The sequence below is a fragment of the Myxocyprinus asiaticus genome, chromosome 12 (assembly GCF_019703515.2).
Source record: "Myxocyprinus asiaticus isolate MX2 ecotype Aquarium Trade chromosome 12, UBuf_Myxa_2, whole genome shotgun sequence".
In the NCBI taxonomy this organism is placed as follows: Eukaryota; Metazoa; Chordata; class Actinopteri; order Cypriniformes; family Catostomidae; genus Myxocyprinus; species Myxocyprinus asiaticus.
This window is the reverse complement of record NC_059355.1, coordinates 34,455,681-34,476,251: the sequence shown is the minus strand read 5'-3', so window position 1 is coordinate 34,476,251 and position 20,571 is coordinate 34,455,681. Positions and strand designations below refer to the sequence as shown.

Below are 20,571 nucleotides of genomic sequence, written 5' to 3'. Positions count from 1 at the left end.
CATGTCCTTAAGTATTAAGTACAGTAAATTTATATCACCCCCTTGTGGTCTCCCAAAGCTATTACACCAGACTACATTAAACGGAAGGCCAACTGACAGTGAATTGGAAAGCACACAAATTAGGATTCTACTTTAAATGTCGACTAATGTAAATATATCAATGCCTCAAAAACGTATTCTTGAAAATAACATGCTGGTCAATAATCGATATTTTGTGACATTCCTACTTTACTATGACCTGAAAATCTAAATGGAAAAAAATCCCAGATATTTCCAGGTTTTCCATGATTTGACCATGGGAACCTTGTCATTTTTATGTCCACACTGAAAGAGAAAATAATCTACGATGCAGCTCAATAACAGCCTATCAGAAAATATTTTATGTTTAATCCACAGTTATGAGTGGGATCTTAGACCAATGAGATTTCTCCATGGGCGGAGCTACTCAGCAAGATGCAACAGATGAAAACCAAACAATCAACAAAATGTCCTTTCACTACTCGAGGCTGGTTAAGACAACTCGCACTAACATGAAAAATCTAGATTTGATCACTTTTCGCTTAATGGCTTGACTTTTTGTTTGGAGACGCTACAGTTCCGTAAAATGACGTTAAACTCACCACACTCTTGATGACCTCATCCTTGCCATCGTGTTTCTGCACCTTCAGGAGATGATAGCTGAAGTCGAGGACATCAAAGCGTCTGTGCTGACCCAATAGCGTGATAATCATGCAACCGGCCCAATTCAGTCCATCTCCAAAACATTGCCTAGAAGATCAAAATGCTCTAAAAACTGCATGATATCAAAAGTTTTAGTCAATGCAATAAACTTATATTCTAACTGCTGCAATAGACAGCACCTTTTGTTGTTAAATTATACACTGACATCTCGCTGTAAACAGCCTCTCAAACAACTGTTAAAATACTATGAGATGATATGAAAAGTTTCCATTCAGTCACTCACTCGACAGTAAACTCGTGTGTTCCCACAGGAATGCAGTACACAAACTGCATGGCACTCCACAACCTGTGAAACTCCACGCACTCGTCCACATGCATCACGCCATTGCTGGGCAAAGGGCCACGCCAGATAGGGTCATCAAAATAACCGCGGACACGAGTCAGGATGACCTCAAACATGGAGAGACCACAGCACAGCCTCTCTTTGGTCAGAAGGTCACCTTCACGGGCGATGGCAATTTGCTGATGAGAGATGGTAAAGGATAATGACAGAAATCAGACATCACAACAATTCTCAGACTGCAACAAGTAATTGTTCTGAAAACGAAGATTTCTAATAAAAACAGTGATAATCTTTTTACATACATTAAATTGCATCACATCACTGAAAGGCACACAAAGTAATTCTCTGTTTCGCTGGCTTTTTTTTTCTCATAAGGCTAGGGTATATGTTATTTTCTTGCGTGCCGTTATGCCTCACGCCTGGTCAACCGCTCAGCCTTTTAAAGTATACACACTTGACCGCAAGCCCATACGGACATGTGCAAATCTGACAAAAAAATTACAAAATTTGCATCACGTGCACTAGTTTGCGAGGCATAGTGGCACGCTGAAAACTAGGGGCGAGTAAAAATATTGTTTTTCCGATTAATCGCAATCTTTATTTGAACGATATCGATTCTTAAATCCAAAGAATGATCGTTCACAGTTCACTACAATGAGAGAAAATCACTCGCATTTGCAACCAAATTTCACGCTATGCGGCTAAAGTGAATATATTTGGCAACTGGCTTGTAAATGTTTACATTTCACTCACCAGTAATTGTGTAGGTTAGTCGTGAAGTGTTCAGTAGCGAGATCTTTTCACAGCGGGTTGAGAGTAAAAGTTGTTCCGTGTAAGATGAGATCCATGGACAGGGTTGGAGAGTAACAGAATACATGTAACGGGATTACGTATTTAAAATACAAAACATAAGTAACTGTATTCCACTACAGTTACAATTTAAATCATTGGTAATTAGAATACAGTTACATTCAAAAAGTATTTAGATTATGGAAGCGATTACTTTGCATTTTATTGTCATTTGTTTCATTTAATATTTAGTCATTTTTCAGATGGAAAACATTTATACATAGAAATGATGCAAAGTGCACTTGAACAGCTGTGAAACAGTTTCTTATGATGCGTTACATTCATATGAGCAGACAGAATTAATTTTGAAGTTTGGAGCAGAAGTAAAAGTAATAAACCTTGTGTAAATTGTTAGCTTTACGCTAAGCTAAAATTCTATTTCTAGCCATTTTACATGCACATGTTACAAGGCACGATCATATTTTTTTATCAAGAAAATTCACGTTGGATCATAATTTCTTTTTTTCTAGTAAGATCTTTGATATTAGGGCAAAAATCATATTCTTTATGAAAAATATCTAAAAAAATCCTTAAAACATGATCAATTTGATTTATCTTGTTTTAAAAACAACACTGCATATGATATTTAGGTTTTTCAGAGAATGTATTTTTAACATGTATATTTTGTCTTACTGTACTAGCAGAGTTTTTATAGTCAAAACAAGTGAAAAAATCTACCAGTGCTGAAGAAGTAATCCAAAGTATTTAGAATACATTACTGACCTTGAGTAATCTAACAGAATATGTTACAAATTACATTTTACAGCATGAATTCTGTAATCTGTAGTGGAATACATTTCAGAAGTAACCCTCACAACCCTGTCCATGGAACCCATTTTCATTGAATACTGTCTCTTTTAATACCCTTTCTGTTCTTTAGTGTCAGTTGTGGATAAAAATGTTTAAAAAAAAAAAAAACCAATCGCACAGATGAGGTAAAACCATTCAAGTCCTCAGTAGTTAACATGCGCTCTTTAAAGGCCTGTATACAGAAATGCCGTTTTTTGTTAAAGAGACAGTACTGTTTTTTCAATAAATAAATGTAAATATTTGTAAAGATTTCAAATTATGCAATTTAACAATATGTAACAAAATATATGAAATATAATATCTTATTTATTGATTGAATACATTTATTTGTTCATTTATAAAAAAGCCTAAATGTGACCAAAATTATGAAAAAGTAATCAAATTTAATTAGTAACATTATTATTTTCCTAATGTACCTAGTTAAAAGGTCCCCTGTTTACTTAACAGCATTAGCTGGGAGGTAATTTATTTTATATGTAAGCAAAAGGGATATTATAACGGAAATAAACCCATATGAATCAATATTGAATTGAATCGAAATGGAAATCGAACTGAGAGCTTGTGAAGCAGAATCGAACGGAATCGGGATATCTGTATCAATATCCAGCCCTACGGAAAACCAAAGTAAGCTTTGGCCCACGGGGGCAGGTCCCTGCTGGTAGATTCTTGAACTACATCCATATGATGGCAAAAAGCATGTTTTTCCATCAACAGCCATTCAAAACTATTTTTAGACTACTTTATTCACAATTATTTCACTTTAGTGCATCTTTTCCAGTGACAGATTGTTTTTGAAGGGCTCTTAAAAATGTGAAATGGACCTCTATTTTACCCTATCTGTTTCCATTGATAAGTGATCAGTGACAGCCATTTCAGGAACTGAGTGCCCATGAGCAAATATTTGCATACTTCAAGGAAGCCCTGCACTAGCTGAGCAGATGCCATTGAAATGAATGGGAATGCTAATGGATAGCTTTGTCCTGGTATTTCAGAGCTCCTTTGTTTGGCCTTTACTAAACAACTGATACAGTAGTGGTCTTGGACTTTATACTGACACCTACCTATCACACAAAATCACAATTTTGGTTTTTGATGCAACTGTTTAAAATACCCAAATCCAAGTTGTATTTCTCCTCTATGATTAATTTACTCTGAAATATAACTGAAAGTACCGCTGACATAACTCATCAATAAACAACAAATTTGGAATGCTTAGGGATGAGATCAAAGCAGCAGCTTAGTGTGTAATTGCTGATGCTAATGACAATAAGTAGATGTGTGTTGTGTGGGCGGTAAAGCAACAGAGCTCAGTCTAAAGCGCCTGTCAACAGTGATGCTCCTCCCACCTGTGGGGTTCCCAGACGCTCAATTAGAGGCACCATATGCAGCGCTGTGTATTTGGCCTCCAACCGCTTCATCTTTGCATCCAGCCGCTCACCCTCTGCAAATGGTGGGGGTTGTAGAGGGATTATTTGGTATGTATGAGGAACTACTCACATTTAGTATGCTAAAATCATAGCATAAATACAGATCTGTGAACTATTTATCTATTTAGCACAATGCAAGCCGGCATTCACATGAATGTTATCGTACATGAACTTTTTACATGAAGTTTATAGCTGTTAAACAGTGACATGTAAACTCAGCGAAAAAAGAAACGTCCCTTTTTCAGAAAACTATTTTAAAGATAATTTTGTAAAAATCCAAATAACTTTACAGATCTTTATTGTAAAGGGTTTAAACAATGTTTTACATGCTTGTTCAATGAACCATAAACAATGAATGAACATGCACCTGTGGAACGGTCTTTTAGACACTAACAGCTTACAGATGGTAGGCAATTAAGGTCACAGTTTTAAAAACTTAGGACAATAAAGAGACCTTTCTACTGACTCTGAAAAACACCAAAAGAAAGATGCCCAGGGTCCCTGCTCATCTGTGTGAACATGCCTTAGGCATGCTGCATGGAGGCATGAGGACTGCAGATGTGGCCAGGGCAATAAATTGCAATATCCGTACTGTGAGACGCCTAAGACAGTGCTACAGGAAGGACAGCTGATCATCCTCACAGTGGCAGACCACATGTAACAACACCTGCACAGGATCAGTAGGATAGAAACAACAACTGCCCGAGTTACACCAGGAATGCACAATCCCTCCATCAGTGCTCTGTCCGCAATGGGCTGAGAGAGGCTGGACTGAGGGCTTGTAGGCCTGTTGTAAGGCAGGTCCTTACCAGACATCACCGGCAACAATGTCACCTATGGGCACAAACCCACCTTCGCTGTACCAGACAGGACTGGCAAAAAGTGCTCTGCACTGATGAGTCGCGGTTTTGTCTCAACAGGGGAGATGGTCAGACTCGCGTTTATCATCAAAGAAATGAGCGTTACAACGAGGCCTGTACTCTGGAGCGGGATCGATTTGGAGGTGGATGGTCCATCATGGTCTGGGGCGGTGTGTCATAGCATCATCGGACTGAGCTTGTCGTCAGTGCAGGCATTCTCAACGGTGTGCGTAACAGGGAAAATATCCTCCTCCCTTATGTGGTACCCTTCCTGCAGACTAATCCTGACATGACCCTCCAGCATGACAATGCCACCAGCCATACTGCTCGTTCTGTGCGTGATCTCCTGCAAGACAGGAATGTCAGTGTTCTGCCATGGCCAGCGAAGAGCCCGGATCTCAATCCCATTGAGCACATCTGGGACCTGTTGGATCGGAGAGCGAGGGCTAGGGCCATTCCCCCCAGAAATGTCCGGGAACTTGCAAGTGCCTTGGTGGAAGAGTGGGGTAACAACTCACAGCAAGAACTGGCAAATCTGGTGCAGTCCATGAGGAGGAGATGCACTGCAGTACTTAATGCAGCTGGCGGTCGCACCAGATACTGACTGTTTCTTTTGATTTTGACCCCCCCTTTGTTCAGGGACACATTATTCCATTTCGGTTGTTCAGTTTATGCCTTAGTTGTTGAATCTTTTTATGTTCATACAAATATTTACACATGTTAAGTTTGCTGAAAATAAAAGCAGTTGAAAGTGAGAAGATGTTTCTTTTTTTGCTGTGTTTATATATAATATTGCTTTTACCATGAAAACCCTATTGTACATACCTTTAACATGAACTCTTGGCAAGATGTTCTGGAAAGGCGCTGCATGAAGCAAGTCACATACTTCCTCTTGAGACTGCATTAAAGAGGGATAACATTTAATTTCAGTTCTCATGAGCGACAAAAAGCCAAGTAATCAATGGAACTGCTGGTTCAAAGCCTGAGTTAAATTAAAATAAGCAATCTGAGACAAGTGTCCATTGCTGCGCCGACACGTATACACACATAATCAGCCTTGGTGCATTAATTTAACTTTAAAGATTAGCAGGATAACAAATACTAATCAGGGCTGCGTTCCCCAAAAGCTTAGCAAGCTTAAGTTGGTCATAGAGACTATTGGTGGCAATGGTTTCTACGATCTACATAGGCTTACAATGCTTTTGAAAAAAGCAGCCCAGGCTGGTTAACTATCAGGAGACTGAAACCATTAAAGGGATTCTGATATCAATTACTCATCCTCATGTTGTTCTGAGGCAAAATGCTAGCCTCAGTCACCATGCACTTTCACTGCATTTTTTTCCCCCATACAAAGAAAGTAAAGGGTTGGCTGAGGCTAACATTCTGTCTAACAAATCTTTGTGTTCCATGGAAGAAAGGGGCTGGAACAACATCTCTTAAAAATTAAGAATGGACTCTTTAAAGCACATCTGATGCAGCCTTTTATAAGTCCTCTGCACAGATTTATATGGTTACCAGGTGCAGGTCCAGTAGATGGAGCCATGCAATCACACACAAGAGCACCACTTACAGATGAAGTTGTTCATGTTTGAGAATTAAAACTGCCAGCTTTGATTGCACTGACCTTGCCATCAGGAATACAGATGGAAATACAGCAGGTGCTTTTACACCAGAATAATGATTTTCTAGTAAGATTTCATTTAAACAACGCTTAATTGTTGACACTGAAATTTGAGGTTTAATGTGGATTGAAGGTAATGGAAGACCACATTTCCCACTGTAACTTTTGTAACTGTGACTAATGTTTGGAATAATTAACCTGCAGCTCACATCAGTGAAGAGCCTGTTGAGTGCTTGGATGAACGTCAGGTTATTCTTTCTGAATCATGCTCAAGAGATGTTCTAAATATAATGCAATGAAAATCTGATCCAAGCTTCACCTAAGATTGAAAAAATAATATGATCGTGTGCTTTTAGATTTCAGATAAGCTTCAGTTATTGGTTTATGATAACCACTGACATGACTAGCTATTATTTGTTGATTTGATGCTTGGAGGAGGTAGTGAAATCAAAAGGGGATGACATTTATTTTATATTTTTTGGTAGTTGACATGAAATACTTTGGGGGAAGCTTTAAATAAAAATTTTCTAATTTTTGTTTAATTATTATTATAATTGCCATTTATATGACCTAATATTATTTAAATATATTATTATATTGACTACATGGAATATCTACTTAAAAATACATTTGTCACATTGCACATACACTTTCCCTTATGCATTTAAAATGTAACCCAAAATCTTGTTGAAAACAATGTTATTGGTCAATTACCCTTTTAAATATAGTATAAAAGTATAGTTGATCTCAGTCTTTGCACTCAACCACCCCAGCTTATTTACTGTGAGCACCAAGCTATGCTGACTTATTCATGCCCTAAAGAGGATAAACTCATTAACAAATCAACCCAAATACATTAAGTGCAGTAGAGAAGACATGGCCAAATGGCCATTACTGAGCAGCCAAATGGCCTGACATGGGGGGGGCGGGACCAAAATCAATATATAAAATAATAACAGATTTCACAGTGAGCACTGTTTAAGTGAAGCTGATCTGCACTTTAAAAGGGTTCAAATCTGACATGGAAAAACTGACAGTGCTGCTACATGCAACACAATTGCAAACGTGTTCTCTGGACAACAGTGTGTTTGCTGCAGGTAACTCCTGTCAAAGTCAGACAACCTAAATACTGAGCAGGTGGCAGACTAAATGACAGTGTGGAAGTCTCTTTTATATCTTTAATCATCTGTGCGGTGTACTCTTTTTTTTTTTTTTATATATATATATATATTTCCTTTTTTCTTGTCATGAGCTCTCTAAACTATTCATAAGTCAAAACATCTAGAGATTCTGGATTGAAGACCAAAGTGAGGCTAAGCGACTCCTGTGTGAAAGGCGCCTCGTGTCAATCGGCACAGTACAAAGAGGAGAATATGAAATTAGCCGTTAATGACATATGCTGACTGTCCACACCACACTCATTTTATCCATCCATCCATCCGATGAAGAAGGTATGGGTTGTGAAGTAACTGATCTGTTTGGTGACTGTTTGTGTTAAGTCTGCAGTAAGGACAATGCTCTGTGTGTCAGTATGGTGTATATGATCAAGGATGATGGGTTTGTTGTCTTACCAAGCTCTGTTCACTCAGTAGGCAGAAGAGCAAAGCGTTCCCAACCTCCCTTAGGTTCTGGAAGCACACGGTCTTCAGCTCAGCATACTCCACAATGTCCTTCAACTGGTGGTGGAAGAACTCCAGAATACCTACATTCAAGGGACCCCATTATGGTTTCAGTTTAATGATAGCTTTTAGTGTTTAATTGATTAAAAGTATTTTTCTATAACAACTTACTTTGCCAATTGCACAATGATTAAAGTAGAACACGTTCTTGGATCAACATCCTCTTTTGTTCCACTAACCCAAGACTCACCCCTAACCCTAACCCTGAACCTAAAATTAAAGGACAAATATTGTTCTACGACCAACAAAGATGATGATCCTGGAACAATGTTCTATTTAGGTCAATTACAATAAAATGTGTTGATCCATTGACTTTTTTGAGAGCCAACTGTGCAGTTCCCTTGATTCTATGTCTTCTACTGCCACTGCTTCTATGTCTTTTCACTACAGTCAAATAAGGCATCATTGCTGAAGAACAGAAGGATTTTTACTTAATTGCACATTCTTGGATTTCTCATTTGTCATACTGTTTCAGCAGTGACTTCAGCATCAAAGAATAATTAATATTCTTCCAAACACAGGCTTTTAACGAAATACTGTTTCTTTTATGTTTTTCTACCCTTTCTTGGCTCATGGTCCTACATCTAATTCTTCCATTAATTTATTTTTCTCCAAGCTGTCTGGAGCCCACATAATCACAGTCATGATTTCAGTGTGGAGTGGACCTCCCCCCCAAAAAAAACATGGAGAGAAAGAGAGTCTCTGCGAGAATGAGTGCGTGGCAATTACCAAGCCTTATCAAGTCAAGAGGGGTCTGATTAAGGCTTATAAAATGTACCCAGCACGTAAGCATGTACATCTGCCCAGCTACAAGACACTGCGCCCTGCCAGTCTGCCCAGCTGGACCTACGAAAGCTTAATCATTTAGTGGTTATCTTCTGCTGTGTGTTAACGGAAGCTGATTTTTTACAGAGGGTCAAAGTTGCACTCTTGGGCCAGAGAATAAAAGGCTTGTTAAGAGTTTCTGATGAGTGTAATTTTCACCTGGAGAGCCGTACTCGTGGCGAGGCAGACGGCAGATCTTGGGCATCACTTCCATCAGGGTCTTCACATATTGCAGGATGGTGCCTTGAAGCTGCACCAGAGAGATACGTAAAAAGATTGTGTATTGTGTTGAATAAAATCTTTTTAAAATACCCAGACAATATGGCTTTCTTCCACCTTAAAAGATTTATAATTGGGGTTGTAAATATTTGCTCTGACAGATTTGATTACACTAAATTATGAGATGCATCATGAAATGTGAAATTTGGTCATAAGTTGGTTTGATTTGACTATTTTGGTGCAAATTGGCCCGGTTGCTAGGGAAAACTTTATATCTGATAATAGGTCAAGAATTGCATTTTGGTTGAGAATTACATGCGTAAGGGGCTGTTCACACCGAGCACTTTTTTTGTCTACGCTGTATTTCAATTGTTTTTCCATGTACACGTGCACTAGATGGATGTCTTTGACTGCTTTGCCACATCTCACTGCTTTTAAGCATCTCACGCAGGAGTGTGGTGCTTTTAATACGCAGTGTCAAGTTAAAAATAACTTTTAAACTTCTAAAAACGAGTCTTTTTTTTTTTTTTTTTTTTTAATTTGGAATGCCCAATTCCCAATGTGTCCTAAGTCTTCGTTGTGGCATAGTGACTTGCCTCAATCCGGGTGGCGGAGGACGAATCTCAGTTGCTTCCGCATCTGAGAACGTCAATCCGCGCATCTTATCACGTGGCTTGTTAAGCGCGTTACCGCGGAGACATAGCGCGTGTGGAGGCTACACGCTATTCTCCATGGCATCCATGCACAACTCACCACGCGCCCCACCGAGAGGAGCCACATTATTGCGACCACGAGGAGGTTACCCCATGTGACTCTACCTTCCCTAGCAACCGGGCCAATTTGGTTGCTTAGGAGACCTGGCTGGATTCACCTTGTGACTCCAGGGGTGGTAGTCAGCGTCTTTACTTGCTGAGCTACCCAAGCCCCCCTAAAAACGAGTCTTGAAACACCTGCATTGAAACACCTGCACTTTTTTTTAGTGCAAGAACTCAATTGGTCTGAATGGTCTTTAATACATGGGGTATTACAGTACTTATTCAATTGTTAAATTATGTAACCTATGCATTGAATTGTTACTGTCAGATCAATGCATCATTATATGTGGGTTTCCATCCAACTATTTTCATGCGCATTTTGAAATTGCGCATAAGATATCCTGAATGGAAACGCTTGATATGCGAATAAACTTTCTAGATTCGCTTAAAATTTAATGCGCTAAGAGGAGGTGGATTTTCTAGAGTTTTGCATTAGTTAAAATGTGCATTAAGGTCATGGAAGCAGTTTATTCGCAAAACGATGATGTGTTTTGACCATTCGTGCATGTGTTAGGAGTGTGCGATAGCTTGATTTGACTAGCCCACCGAAAGGTCTGACCTTGGCACACACATTTTCTGAACACTGTGCTTGTCATTCGGAAGTGTTTAATCCACAGCTGGTCGTTAAAATGGGTCCTCACAATCCGCCAGAACAGTTTGAAAGCAGGTGCTCCCAGGTATGCAGAAACTGGTAGTTGGTGGGCATCGCAGCTATTTCAGCCTACATTATATCAGATATTACACTTATTCTGCGGTGTCTCGTGGATGCATTTCATAAAATAAGATACTTGCTCCAGTCTTGCAAATAAAACTGTCCCCAAAGCAGGGACAGGTCATTCAGCTGCTCCATCATGACGAGGCGGCTCCCTTATGATAATGCGCATTACATAGTGGATGGAAACGTGCAATAATTCGTACTTTAAGTCTAATTTTTTGAAATGCGTTTAAAAAAATGCTAAACATTTTGGATGGAAACCCAGTGAATGTGTCAAAGCATTTTTTATGCCCATTTATACTAAATCAATTTAGTAAAAAGAGAGAAGCCATTTAAGTCTGGGAAGAAAAGAGGCTTCCCCTTTTTTCTACAAAAGTAGGTCTGTGCGTGGGCTCAATTAAAAACACTTTTTGAGTGCGTACTTTTTCCTCAATCTATGTGAAACAAAAGACGAAATTTTTTTTTAGAAAAAGGTTTACACCAGATTAAAAAATTGCTACAACTAATACATCACGGGAGAGTTACTTGGGTGACTGTGGCTATACATAAATACTCCATTGATAAGAACATAGTATACGTCTAGGGTCTTAAAAAGATCTTTCCTCCCCAAAAACAAACGTGCACTTGCATGATCATGCACATACCAGGTTCTTGACGACCTTTAACAGCTCTTCCATCACAACGGCGATGCCCTGATATCCCAGCAGTCTACAAATAGCCTTGATATGTGGGGGTCCCAGGAAGTTCCGGTAGAGTCCATATATACTACTGTATGCCAAATTCAAGGCCTGCCATCACATTCGAAAGAAAAGAGTTAATATAATGTTGCAAGCAACACTGATGATTTCATGTTGAAGCAGTGTGTCATTTCCATAACTTTTCCAGTTGTTTGTGATTACTGAATTATCATTCAAATTTATCTTATGAATCATTCAGAACAATTTGTTAACCGGTTAGACAGATTCATTAAAAGAAATGACTCAAAGGACGATTCACTCACCAATCTGACTTTACTATGGCTTGTGAGCATGTTTTATCTATACAAGTGCAATAAGACTTTTCTCTCAGAGGACTCGATAGTATGGAATAACATGAGTTAGTGATAGATTAGTTTCCCTTGGTGTAAGCCCCATCCTACAGTTCAAGGTCAGGATTCTCACTTGAACTATCAGATCCTGCCAGAAGGCAATGATGGCAGGGGAGAGGAGCTTACCCCTTACAGCTGGATGGGACCTAAACTGGTGGTGTTGGGGTGGCGGTGGTTGAAAGCAACAGACGTAATGAGCTATGAGAAACAGCTGTGGGACCTTATAAGGCATAGGCTGATCATGATTGGGTGAGATGCTGGATTAATGATGTATGACGTAATGCTTACTATGAGTCCTCTATGATAATTATCGCTTAGGCTTCCATTTCCAGGCCCGAATTTTTAAATTCCCTAATATTTCCAGGTTTTTGGGTGACAGTGTTAACCCAGCTTTAACCCATCTCCACATATTTTGTTTAAAATTTAACCCCTGCTCTGAAGTGTTAGGGTTAGTCAACTGACCAGTGAAACTAAACATACTGTACAACATATCAATAAAACTCAATCTGAAGACTACATTGTGGATGAAAATCTGTGAAATTATCCAGAAGAGATTTAAACATGTTGACAATGCTAGGCTGAACTAAAAGTACTACACTTTTTTTATTGACAGATGAAGCATTAACAATAGCTAGAAAAAAGCTTCTTTGTAAAAAGCTTCAAAAAGAAATTTAGTACACAAGGGGTGAGGGGTGTACTGTATAAAACACTGAGAATGATGGCTGTTTTAATTCTGTGGAAATCTGCAGAGCTTTCTGCTGGTGCATATTCTGTGTGGGACTGCTCATAAGTTTCATTCACCTTTTGTTAGTGTTATATTACTGAAACAAAATGAAACAAAAACAGCACTACATTTCATGGTTTATCAAATCAAATTACTGTTATGAGTGAAAACAAGACTGCAGAAAATCAAGTTTCTGTCTGTTCCTCTAATAAGTGTGCAGTAGTAGTCCGATGAGTGATTAAAGATTAATCATACATTCACAAGCATACAGGCTGTAGGCGGTGTGTCAGTGACTCAGGGGAGACAGGTCACCAGTCCGAGGGAGTAATTCAGATGAGATGGAGGAGGAATAGTGCCATGAGCTCCACCAATGATGGAGAGAGCAAGGATGCATAAGAGACTAAGGGTGAGCGAGAGAGTTTGAGTTCAAGCTGTAATGCTGTTTAAAATTCACTCTACAGAAAGCGCTGATGTGTTGTCTCCCCCTCCCCATAGGCTCTCTCTCACCTCTCTCTGCTTTATGTGTTGTCTGCTACTCTAATCAGATAGAAGAGCTTTTCCTGTGCAGCGGTGTGGATGTGGAGTTTTTGAAGCGGGAGACTTGAGCCATGCCAAACAGGCTGCAACAGATCAGAATCTCCGAATGCTCCAGGGGGTTTCTGTCTATAACACAACGGCAAGACCGATCTGTCCATGAGGTGACTCTTCTCATCTCTTTCGGTAAGACTGTTACTCATTTCTATCTCCATCACTCCTACAATGAGTTTTTTTTTTTCCTTCACATTTACCATGGTATTATTATGGTTTTGTGGACACGTACTATGGCACTATAATGTTTTTTTGTTTTGGACATGCATTATGGCATTATTATGTTATTTTTTTGGACATGTACCATGGTAGCGCCATGGTTTTCTTGGAAGTACCATGGTGTACCATTTCGATACCATGGTACATGGTTTTCAGTACCATGGTTTAAGCATCTGACACCATCATCATACCTTTTTTGGAAGGATCAGTCTCTTAGACTCCCAAAGAAATTTATGAGTGGTTTATCTATAAAGTGTTGTGAAAGATTTAAATTCAGATAAGTCTTTTGACTTACTACTAAAATCATTTTCAGCTATCTGGATTGGAAAAAAATTTAAAGAGTGACAGAATACGTGTCCTGTTTTTCTCACATATGAGAGACCTTGTGTGAGTGTTATTGACTGTTTGCTTCTGAAATATCAAAATGCTCAAACTCTTGTATGGTTCATATCAAGTAATTACAGTGTGCGTGTGTAGCGTACAGGGTCACCACTCATCTACACAAATGTAATGTGGTGATTCATTGATTATTTGAGTTAATGGGCTTCCAACACATTAAAGCCTTGAGTGGCAAGAGAAACAAAACAGATGGTGTGCTGCATCTGTTACAACAGAAAAAAAATGTAAAAGGTGAATTTCCATTTTCAGGAATTTCAAAGCAGCAGAGTTCTTGAAGCAGATTATATTTTAAAATATAAAAAATAAAAAAAACATTACACATGAACAGAAAACAGCTGCTGCTAAAGCTAAAATTCACTCTCTTATTCATGAGATAAATCATGCAGCGTTAATCCATCTAACTGGGTTTGTTCAAGCTTAATCCATGGCTGATCTTAAAACAGTACAGAGAGAATAAACAATTATTAGATCAAACGTTTCTTATGTCATATATGTACCATGACATTTACATCATTTTAATCTCAAAATAATATTCAGATTGATGGGGGGAGTAGTGTCATTCAATAATTATGACTCCAGAGAATCCCTTAAGAACTTTTCTCTTGGCAAGCAGTTATATGGATGCAATGTCAATTGGAAACTTCTCTCCAACTCATTCACCTAATCCTGCTTTAGATAACTTGATACCTTGTTTTGAAAGTCAGCTACAAAGCAATCAAAGCAGCTAAATAAATAAAATCTGTTCTTGTACTCTCTCTCTCGTACTCAATAACCCGTTGCTTTTCCCCACTAGATAAAGCTGCTTTAGCTAACAATGAGATGGAGCAGGGCATTTGTACATGAATGTAAAATAAAATTGAAAATACAAGAGGATATAACCAAAGAAACAAAAACATATTTTGAGTTAGCTGCTTAACCATATTATAGAATCACTTTAAAGGGATAGTTCACCTACAAATGGTGAACTAATGGAAATATGGTAATGGTAACAAGGAAAAAAGATGCAATGCAAGAGAATGGTGACAGAGACTATTAGCCCCTAACATTCTGCCTTACATCTCCTTTTGTGTTCCACAATAGAAAAAGTAATATGGTTTGGTACAACATGAGGGTCAGCAATTGATGACAGTTTATTTTTTATTTTTGGGTAAACTATCCCTTTAAAGTCAAATTAGACAGAAAAGAACCCAATGAAAAATCAGTTATTGTCAAACCTGATTTTACACAATGTAAGACTGGATGAGCTGAAAAGGGTCTTTTCAGGCCAAAACATCTGCAGTTTTTATAGCAAAGCTGCAGTTCTTTTTATATCCCTGACCTCAGCCATCAGTGTTACCGATGAAATCCTTTGGACAAAAAGTACTTCAGTTAAAAATCCAATGTCAGCCCTAAACTGAACAATTGAAGGTTCTCTGCTCTTTAAAACCCCACTATCATGCCTGAAGCAAGCCCATTATAAAAGTGTTAGGGTTGCTTTGTGCCAATTCATGTTCAAGGTTGGAACTGATCTGAATAAATATATTTTCTCTATTCTTCCAGATTCTTCTGCATGTCTAATCAAACGCCTTGATCATACAACTGTTCATTAAGCCCCAACACACAAACGCAACATGACAATCACCATTCAGAACGTCACTGCCACCTCTGCCATCGTCAACTGGCCCTCATCCCCCAGTTGCATAGACACGTTCTACAGCGTCATGTACAACCTAAACTGGAACAGCCTTCCGATGGGTTACACGCGCAAGAGCTTCCTGCGTGAGGACAGGGTTCCTGTGAGCCAGACCTCAACCAGTGTGGGCAACCTCAGTCCACAGACTACTTACATCCTGTGCGTCACCTGCCAGTCTGCCAACCCCACCAGAGAGCAGTGCCAGGTCTTCAGTACCCTGGATGAGGGAACAGAGCTTGGAGAGAACGGTAGGGAGCTGGCCATGGGAGTCTGGTTGGCCAGCAGTATCCTTCTTCTGATCATTGCCTTGGCTCTGCTTTGGGGATGTCTCCACACTATGTGTCCAGCAAAGAGAGACACAGACCAGCACAACCAGCCAGGTTCTAACCCTCCTCACCTGGCTCTGATGCCCATGGGTGGGGATGTGGCAAGTGAGGGAAGAAAACATCTCTACATGCCAAGCTGTAGCGAAAAGGATGCTCTGAATGCAACAGTGATTGAGAACCCTTTTCGAGAAGAGCAAGAAAGAGAACTGGGAAATGGGCCAAGTCGTGAACTTAGAACACAGAGCAGCAAACTGAACTTCGGGCCTGAGTCAGAATAACAGGCCTGTAAAACCATCACTAATGTAATGACCTCAAAAGTTCAAACTATTAGAACTTACACAATGAGGACAATCACTGGAGTAGAAACCATTTTGAGGAAATGAGACCCTAATTGTCTAAGCAATTGCGCAGTGGAACATGTGGGCTGAAGGATGTTCCACTGACATTTAAATGTCAGAGGGAGAGTAGAGTCACATGGGGTAAACTCCTCGTGGTCGCTATAATGTGGTTCATTCTCGGTGGGGCGCGTGGTGAGTTGAACGTGGTTGCCGCGGTGGATGGCGTGAAGCCTCCACACACGCCGTCTCCGTGGCAACACGCTCAACAAGCCACGTGATAAGATGCGCGGGTTGACAGTCTCAGATGCGGAGGCAACTGGGATTCGTCCTCCGCCACCCGGACTGAGGCGAATCACTACATGACCACGAGGACTTAAAAGCACATTGGGAATTGGGCATTCCAAATAAAATAAAAAAAAAGAAGAAAAAAAAAAGAAGCCCCTTTCGCTTATACCACAATCCTAAGAACTTTAAAGTGCTCCAAGTAAATATTTTCACTTATCATCACCCAGTTAAATTTTACACCTAAAGATTTAAATAGTACCTTTGCCAAATAAGTTAAAAGTATAATTTGGCTTTCCAGGTGTACAGACTGTTCATGTGCAGCCTAATTTTCTAGCACAGTGGACATATTGTGCTAAAAGAGTATCACAAATGAGTAGAAAGGCTCAAGTGCTCGACAGTGTGTGAGACAGAATGGCACAAGGGAAAAAAAGTATACCCAAGCCTTATTGACTCCAGTCATATCAGTGATCTGGATAAAACTATTTTATTCTACACAAGGTGGGTCGCCCCCCCCAATGGTGGCCTCCACATTGAGATCACTTGACTAGCCTTGTAAATTTGAGTTAATAAAAACTTCATGCCAAAGTGTCAGTATAAAATCCAAAAAAAATAAATAAAAAAAAAAAACGTTTGGAAAGACAAAAAAAAGAAAGTGCCAGTGAAACGTAAACATAAAATTACTTATAACTTTGAATGCATATGTGTTCATTGTATTGTCCCTGTGTGAACTGAGTCCCTGTTTAGTGTTAAATGCATTGAAATGCATCTTGCCTGCCTGTCTTGCAAAATAAAAAGCATCTTATGGTTATTATGAATGTATGTCAATGCTGAAGATAACTGATGTCTTTATGATGTTTAAACACACTCAAACCCACCTTTGAGCCGTACAGGTACTGGGGCTGGGCGTTGGGAGGCTTGTCTCTCTGAAACTCTTGTGAAAACGGCAGCACAGTACGAACAAACCTAAAGGGAGGGAGAAATTGTATGCATATACACAGTTGTGCTCAAAAGTTTGCATACCCTTGGAGAACTGGTAATATATGTACCATTTTTAAAGAAAACATGAGTGAGCAGGCAAAACACATTTCTTTTATTTCTTATGGGATTCATATTCAACTGTAGGTTATAACAGAATGGCACAATCATAAAACAAAACATGGCAACAAAGAAAAAAAATTAAATGACCCCTGTTCAAAAGTCCGCATACCCTTAGTTCTTAATACTGTGTATTGCCCCCTTTAGCATCAATGACAGCGTGCAGTCTTTTGTAATAGTTGTCTATGAGGCCCCAAATTCTTGCAGGTGGTATAGCTGCCCATTCTTCTTGGCAAAATGCCTCCAGGTCATGCAAAAGTCTTTGGTCGTCTTGCATGAACAGCACGTTTGAGATCTCCCCAGAGTGGCTCGATGATATTAAGGTCAGGAGACAGTGATGGCCACTCCAGAACCTTCACCTTTTTCTGCTGTAACCACTGGAGGGTCAACTTGGCCTTGTGCTTAGGGTCATTGTCATGCTGGAAAGTCCAAGAGCGTCCCATGCGCAGCTTTCGTGCAGAAGAATGTAAATTGTCTGCCAGTATTTTCTGATAACATGCTGCATTCATCTTTCCATCAATTTTCATAAGATTTCCTGTGCCTTTAGAGCTCACACACCCCAAAACATCAGTGAGCCACCACCATGCTTCACAGTGGGGATGGTATTCTATTCACTATAGGCCTTGTTGACCCCTCTCCAAAAATAGCGCTTATGGTTGTGACCATAAAGCTTTATTTTGGTCTCGTCACTCCAAATTACAATGTGCCAGAAGCTGTGAGGCATGTCAAGGTGTTGTTGGGCATATTGTAACCGGGCTTATTTGTGGCATTGGTGCAATAAAGGCTTCTTTCTAGCAACTCGACCATGCAGCTCATTTTTGTTCAAGTATCGTCGTATTGTGCTCCTTGAAACAACCACACCATCTTTTTCCAGAGCAGCCTGTATTTCTCCTGAGGTTACCTGTGGTTTTTTCTTTGTATCCCGAACAATTCTTCTGGCAGTTGTGGCTGAAATCTTTCTTGGTCTACATGACCTTGGCTTGGTATCAAGAGATCCCCGAATTTTCCACTTCTTAATAAGTGATTGAACAGTACTGACTGGCATTTTCAAGGCTTTGAATATCTTTTTATATCCTTTTCCATCTTTATAAAGTTCCATTACCTTGTTACGCAGGTCTTTTGACAGTTCTTTTCTGCTCCCCATGGCTCAGTATCTAGCTTGCTCATTGCATCCACGTGAGAGCTAACAAACTCATTGACTATTTATACACAGACACTAATTGCAATTTTAAAAGCCACAGATGTGGGAAATTAACCTTTAACTGCCATTTAAACTTGTGTGTGTCACCTTGTGTCTGTAACAAGGCCAAACATTCAAGGGTATGTAAACTTTTGATCAGGGCCATTTGGGTGATTTCTGTTATCATTATGATTTAAAAAGGAGCCAAACAACTATGTGATGACAAATGGCTTCATATGATCACTATCCTTAAAATGATTTTGCATGATCAGTCATATTTTCAAAATCAATGGCAAAATTTCCCAATTTCTGCCAGGGTATGCAAACATTTGAGCACAACTAATATATATATATATATATTTATTAGGGATGTCCCGAAACCATTTTTTTTTAGAATGAGTACCGATACGTTGTTTTTGGTACTCACCGATACAGAGTCCGATACCTGTATTTTTTTTTCTCCTGAACTCCATATCAACAGTTTATTTCAATTTTATCATCAAAATATAACAATTAATTTTCAACATAACATTGTATTATTTTTCATCAAATGAAGTGCTTATACTGTATACAGAACCTCACAGCAAAATACAAAATTGGAGTTATATTTTGTCAAATAAAGTGCTGCATAACAGAGCATCACAGATGTTAGATACTGCTTAAGTATTATACAATTACTACTGATTTATTATTATTAGTAGTAGTAGTAGTATTACAATGAATATTACATAACTTTACAGTAGTGATATATTTCTGTCATACTTTTTTCCTATAAATTTACATTTAATTTTGACGGAGCTTTTATTTTGAAGTGTCTGTGTTGTTTTGAACAAAGAGCTCTGACGTTTGACGGCAGATTCCCACTCTGGAAAAGCCGGTCACTACGTAACTCAAAGTGATTATTAAACCGCAAAAGGCTGCTATTTAATTAAGTGTGTACTCTGTAGGTGCCTCATCCTACAACGTGAATTTGCACTCTGTTTACTGTCATCTGCTACAATCAGAGCTTGCGATGCTCATGACGGCGTTTTCCCTTTACGAGCCAGGAGGTGCTTTAAAAGGTATGAGCAGCCTGCGTCAGCACAACACTGTCTCCACATATTCACAAGTGCTCACATTTGAATTACATTGAAACTATATATTTATTTCATTAAATCGCAGTTTAAATAATCTCACTAGGACATAACGTGATTTTAATTTGTGGGCTGAATGTTTACGTAATGACATTCGTACATCAGACGAGTACCAGTACATGAGTGCGGTATCGGACCCGATATCGGGACATCCCTAATTTATATATATATATATATATATATATATATATATATATATATATATATATATATATATATATATATATATATATATATATTTTCAGTCTGCCAGTTTCTTCATTATTTGCCCGGTCATCCAATTATTTAATCTCCGTTCAATCAAGCTAGGCTCAGCGTGTCCACTCTGGACCAATTCACAAGTAACAATGCAGGGAAATTTTCAACTCATAGCTTTCAGTTTTTAAGGTAAAATGACAGAAATGTACAAATATCTGCTCTGACATGACAATCTTTTTTGGATTTATTGTTCTCAATGTGCCAGATAAAGTCACTTGGGAGTGAGGGTAATATAATGAGAGGATGTAAGGAGTGATGGGCATCAATGTACTCTGGGTACCTCTCCATCACTCTGAAGGTCTCCAGAGAATCACCCCCAGACAACAACACTGTCTGAAATGAGTCACTCGTCTTATAAAAAAAAAAAAAATCAAAAAAAAAATCTCTTCTCTAAGATAAGCAGGAAGACACCTTTTTTGCATG

General features: G+C 39.0%; 2 protein-coding genes across 6 annotated transcripts in view; one reads left to right on the top strand and one right to left on the bottom strand.

Annotated features, from left to right (window-relative positions):
• The window catches only part of LOC127448842 (cytoplasmic FMR1-interacting protein 1 homolog), a 66,203-nt gene that overhangs the window by 4,959 nt on the left and 40,673 nt on the right, over nt 1-20,571 (bottom strand). For all 4 annotated transcript variants that reach the window (XM_051711680.1, XM_051711681.1, XM_051711683.1 and 1 more), the window contains exons 23-30: nt 17,358-17,445; nt 11,489-11,632; nt 9,255-9,345; nt 8,163-8,293; nt 5,796-5,868; nt 4,030-4,124; nt 965-1,203; nt 621-768 (exon numbers count right to left, since the gene is read on the bottom strand). In XM_051711680.1, coding sequence (XP_051567640.1) covers nt 621-768; nt 965-1,203; nt 4,030-4,124; nt 5,796-5,868; nt 8,163-8,293; nt 9,255-9,345; nt 11,489-11,632; nt 17,358-17,445 — 1,009 coding nt within the window. The remainder of the gene's footprint in view (nt 1-620; nt 769-964; nt 1,204-4,029; nt 4,125-5,795; nt 5,869-8,162; nt 8,294-9,254; nt 9,346-11,488; nt 11,633-17,357; nt 17,446-20,571) is intronic.
• On the top strand, nt 11,639-17,297 carry LOC127448844 (fibronectin type III domain-containing protein 9-like). Of its 2 annotated transcripts, none has more exons than XM_051711689.1 (2): nt 11,639-13,061; nt 13,201-17,297. In XM_051711689.1, the coding sequence occupies exon 2, from the start codon at nt 15,472-15,474 to the stop codon at nt 16,135-16,137; it is 666 nt and encodes a 221-aa protein (XP_051567649.1). In that variant the 5' UTR covers nt 11,639-13,061; nt 13,201-15,471; the 3' UTR covers nt 16,138-17,297. The 2 variants fall into 2 exon arrangements, with proteins under 2 accessions (XP_051567649.1, XP_051567648.1); XM_051711688.1 differs by having other exon boundaries at nt 11,639-13,375; nt 15,401-17,297.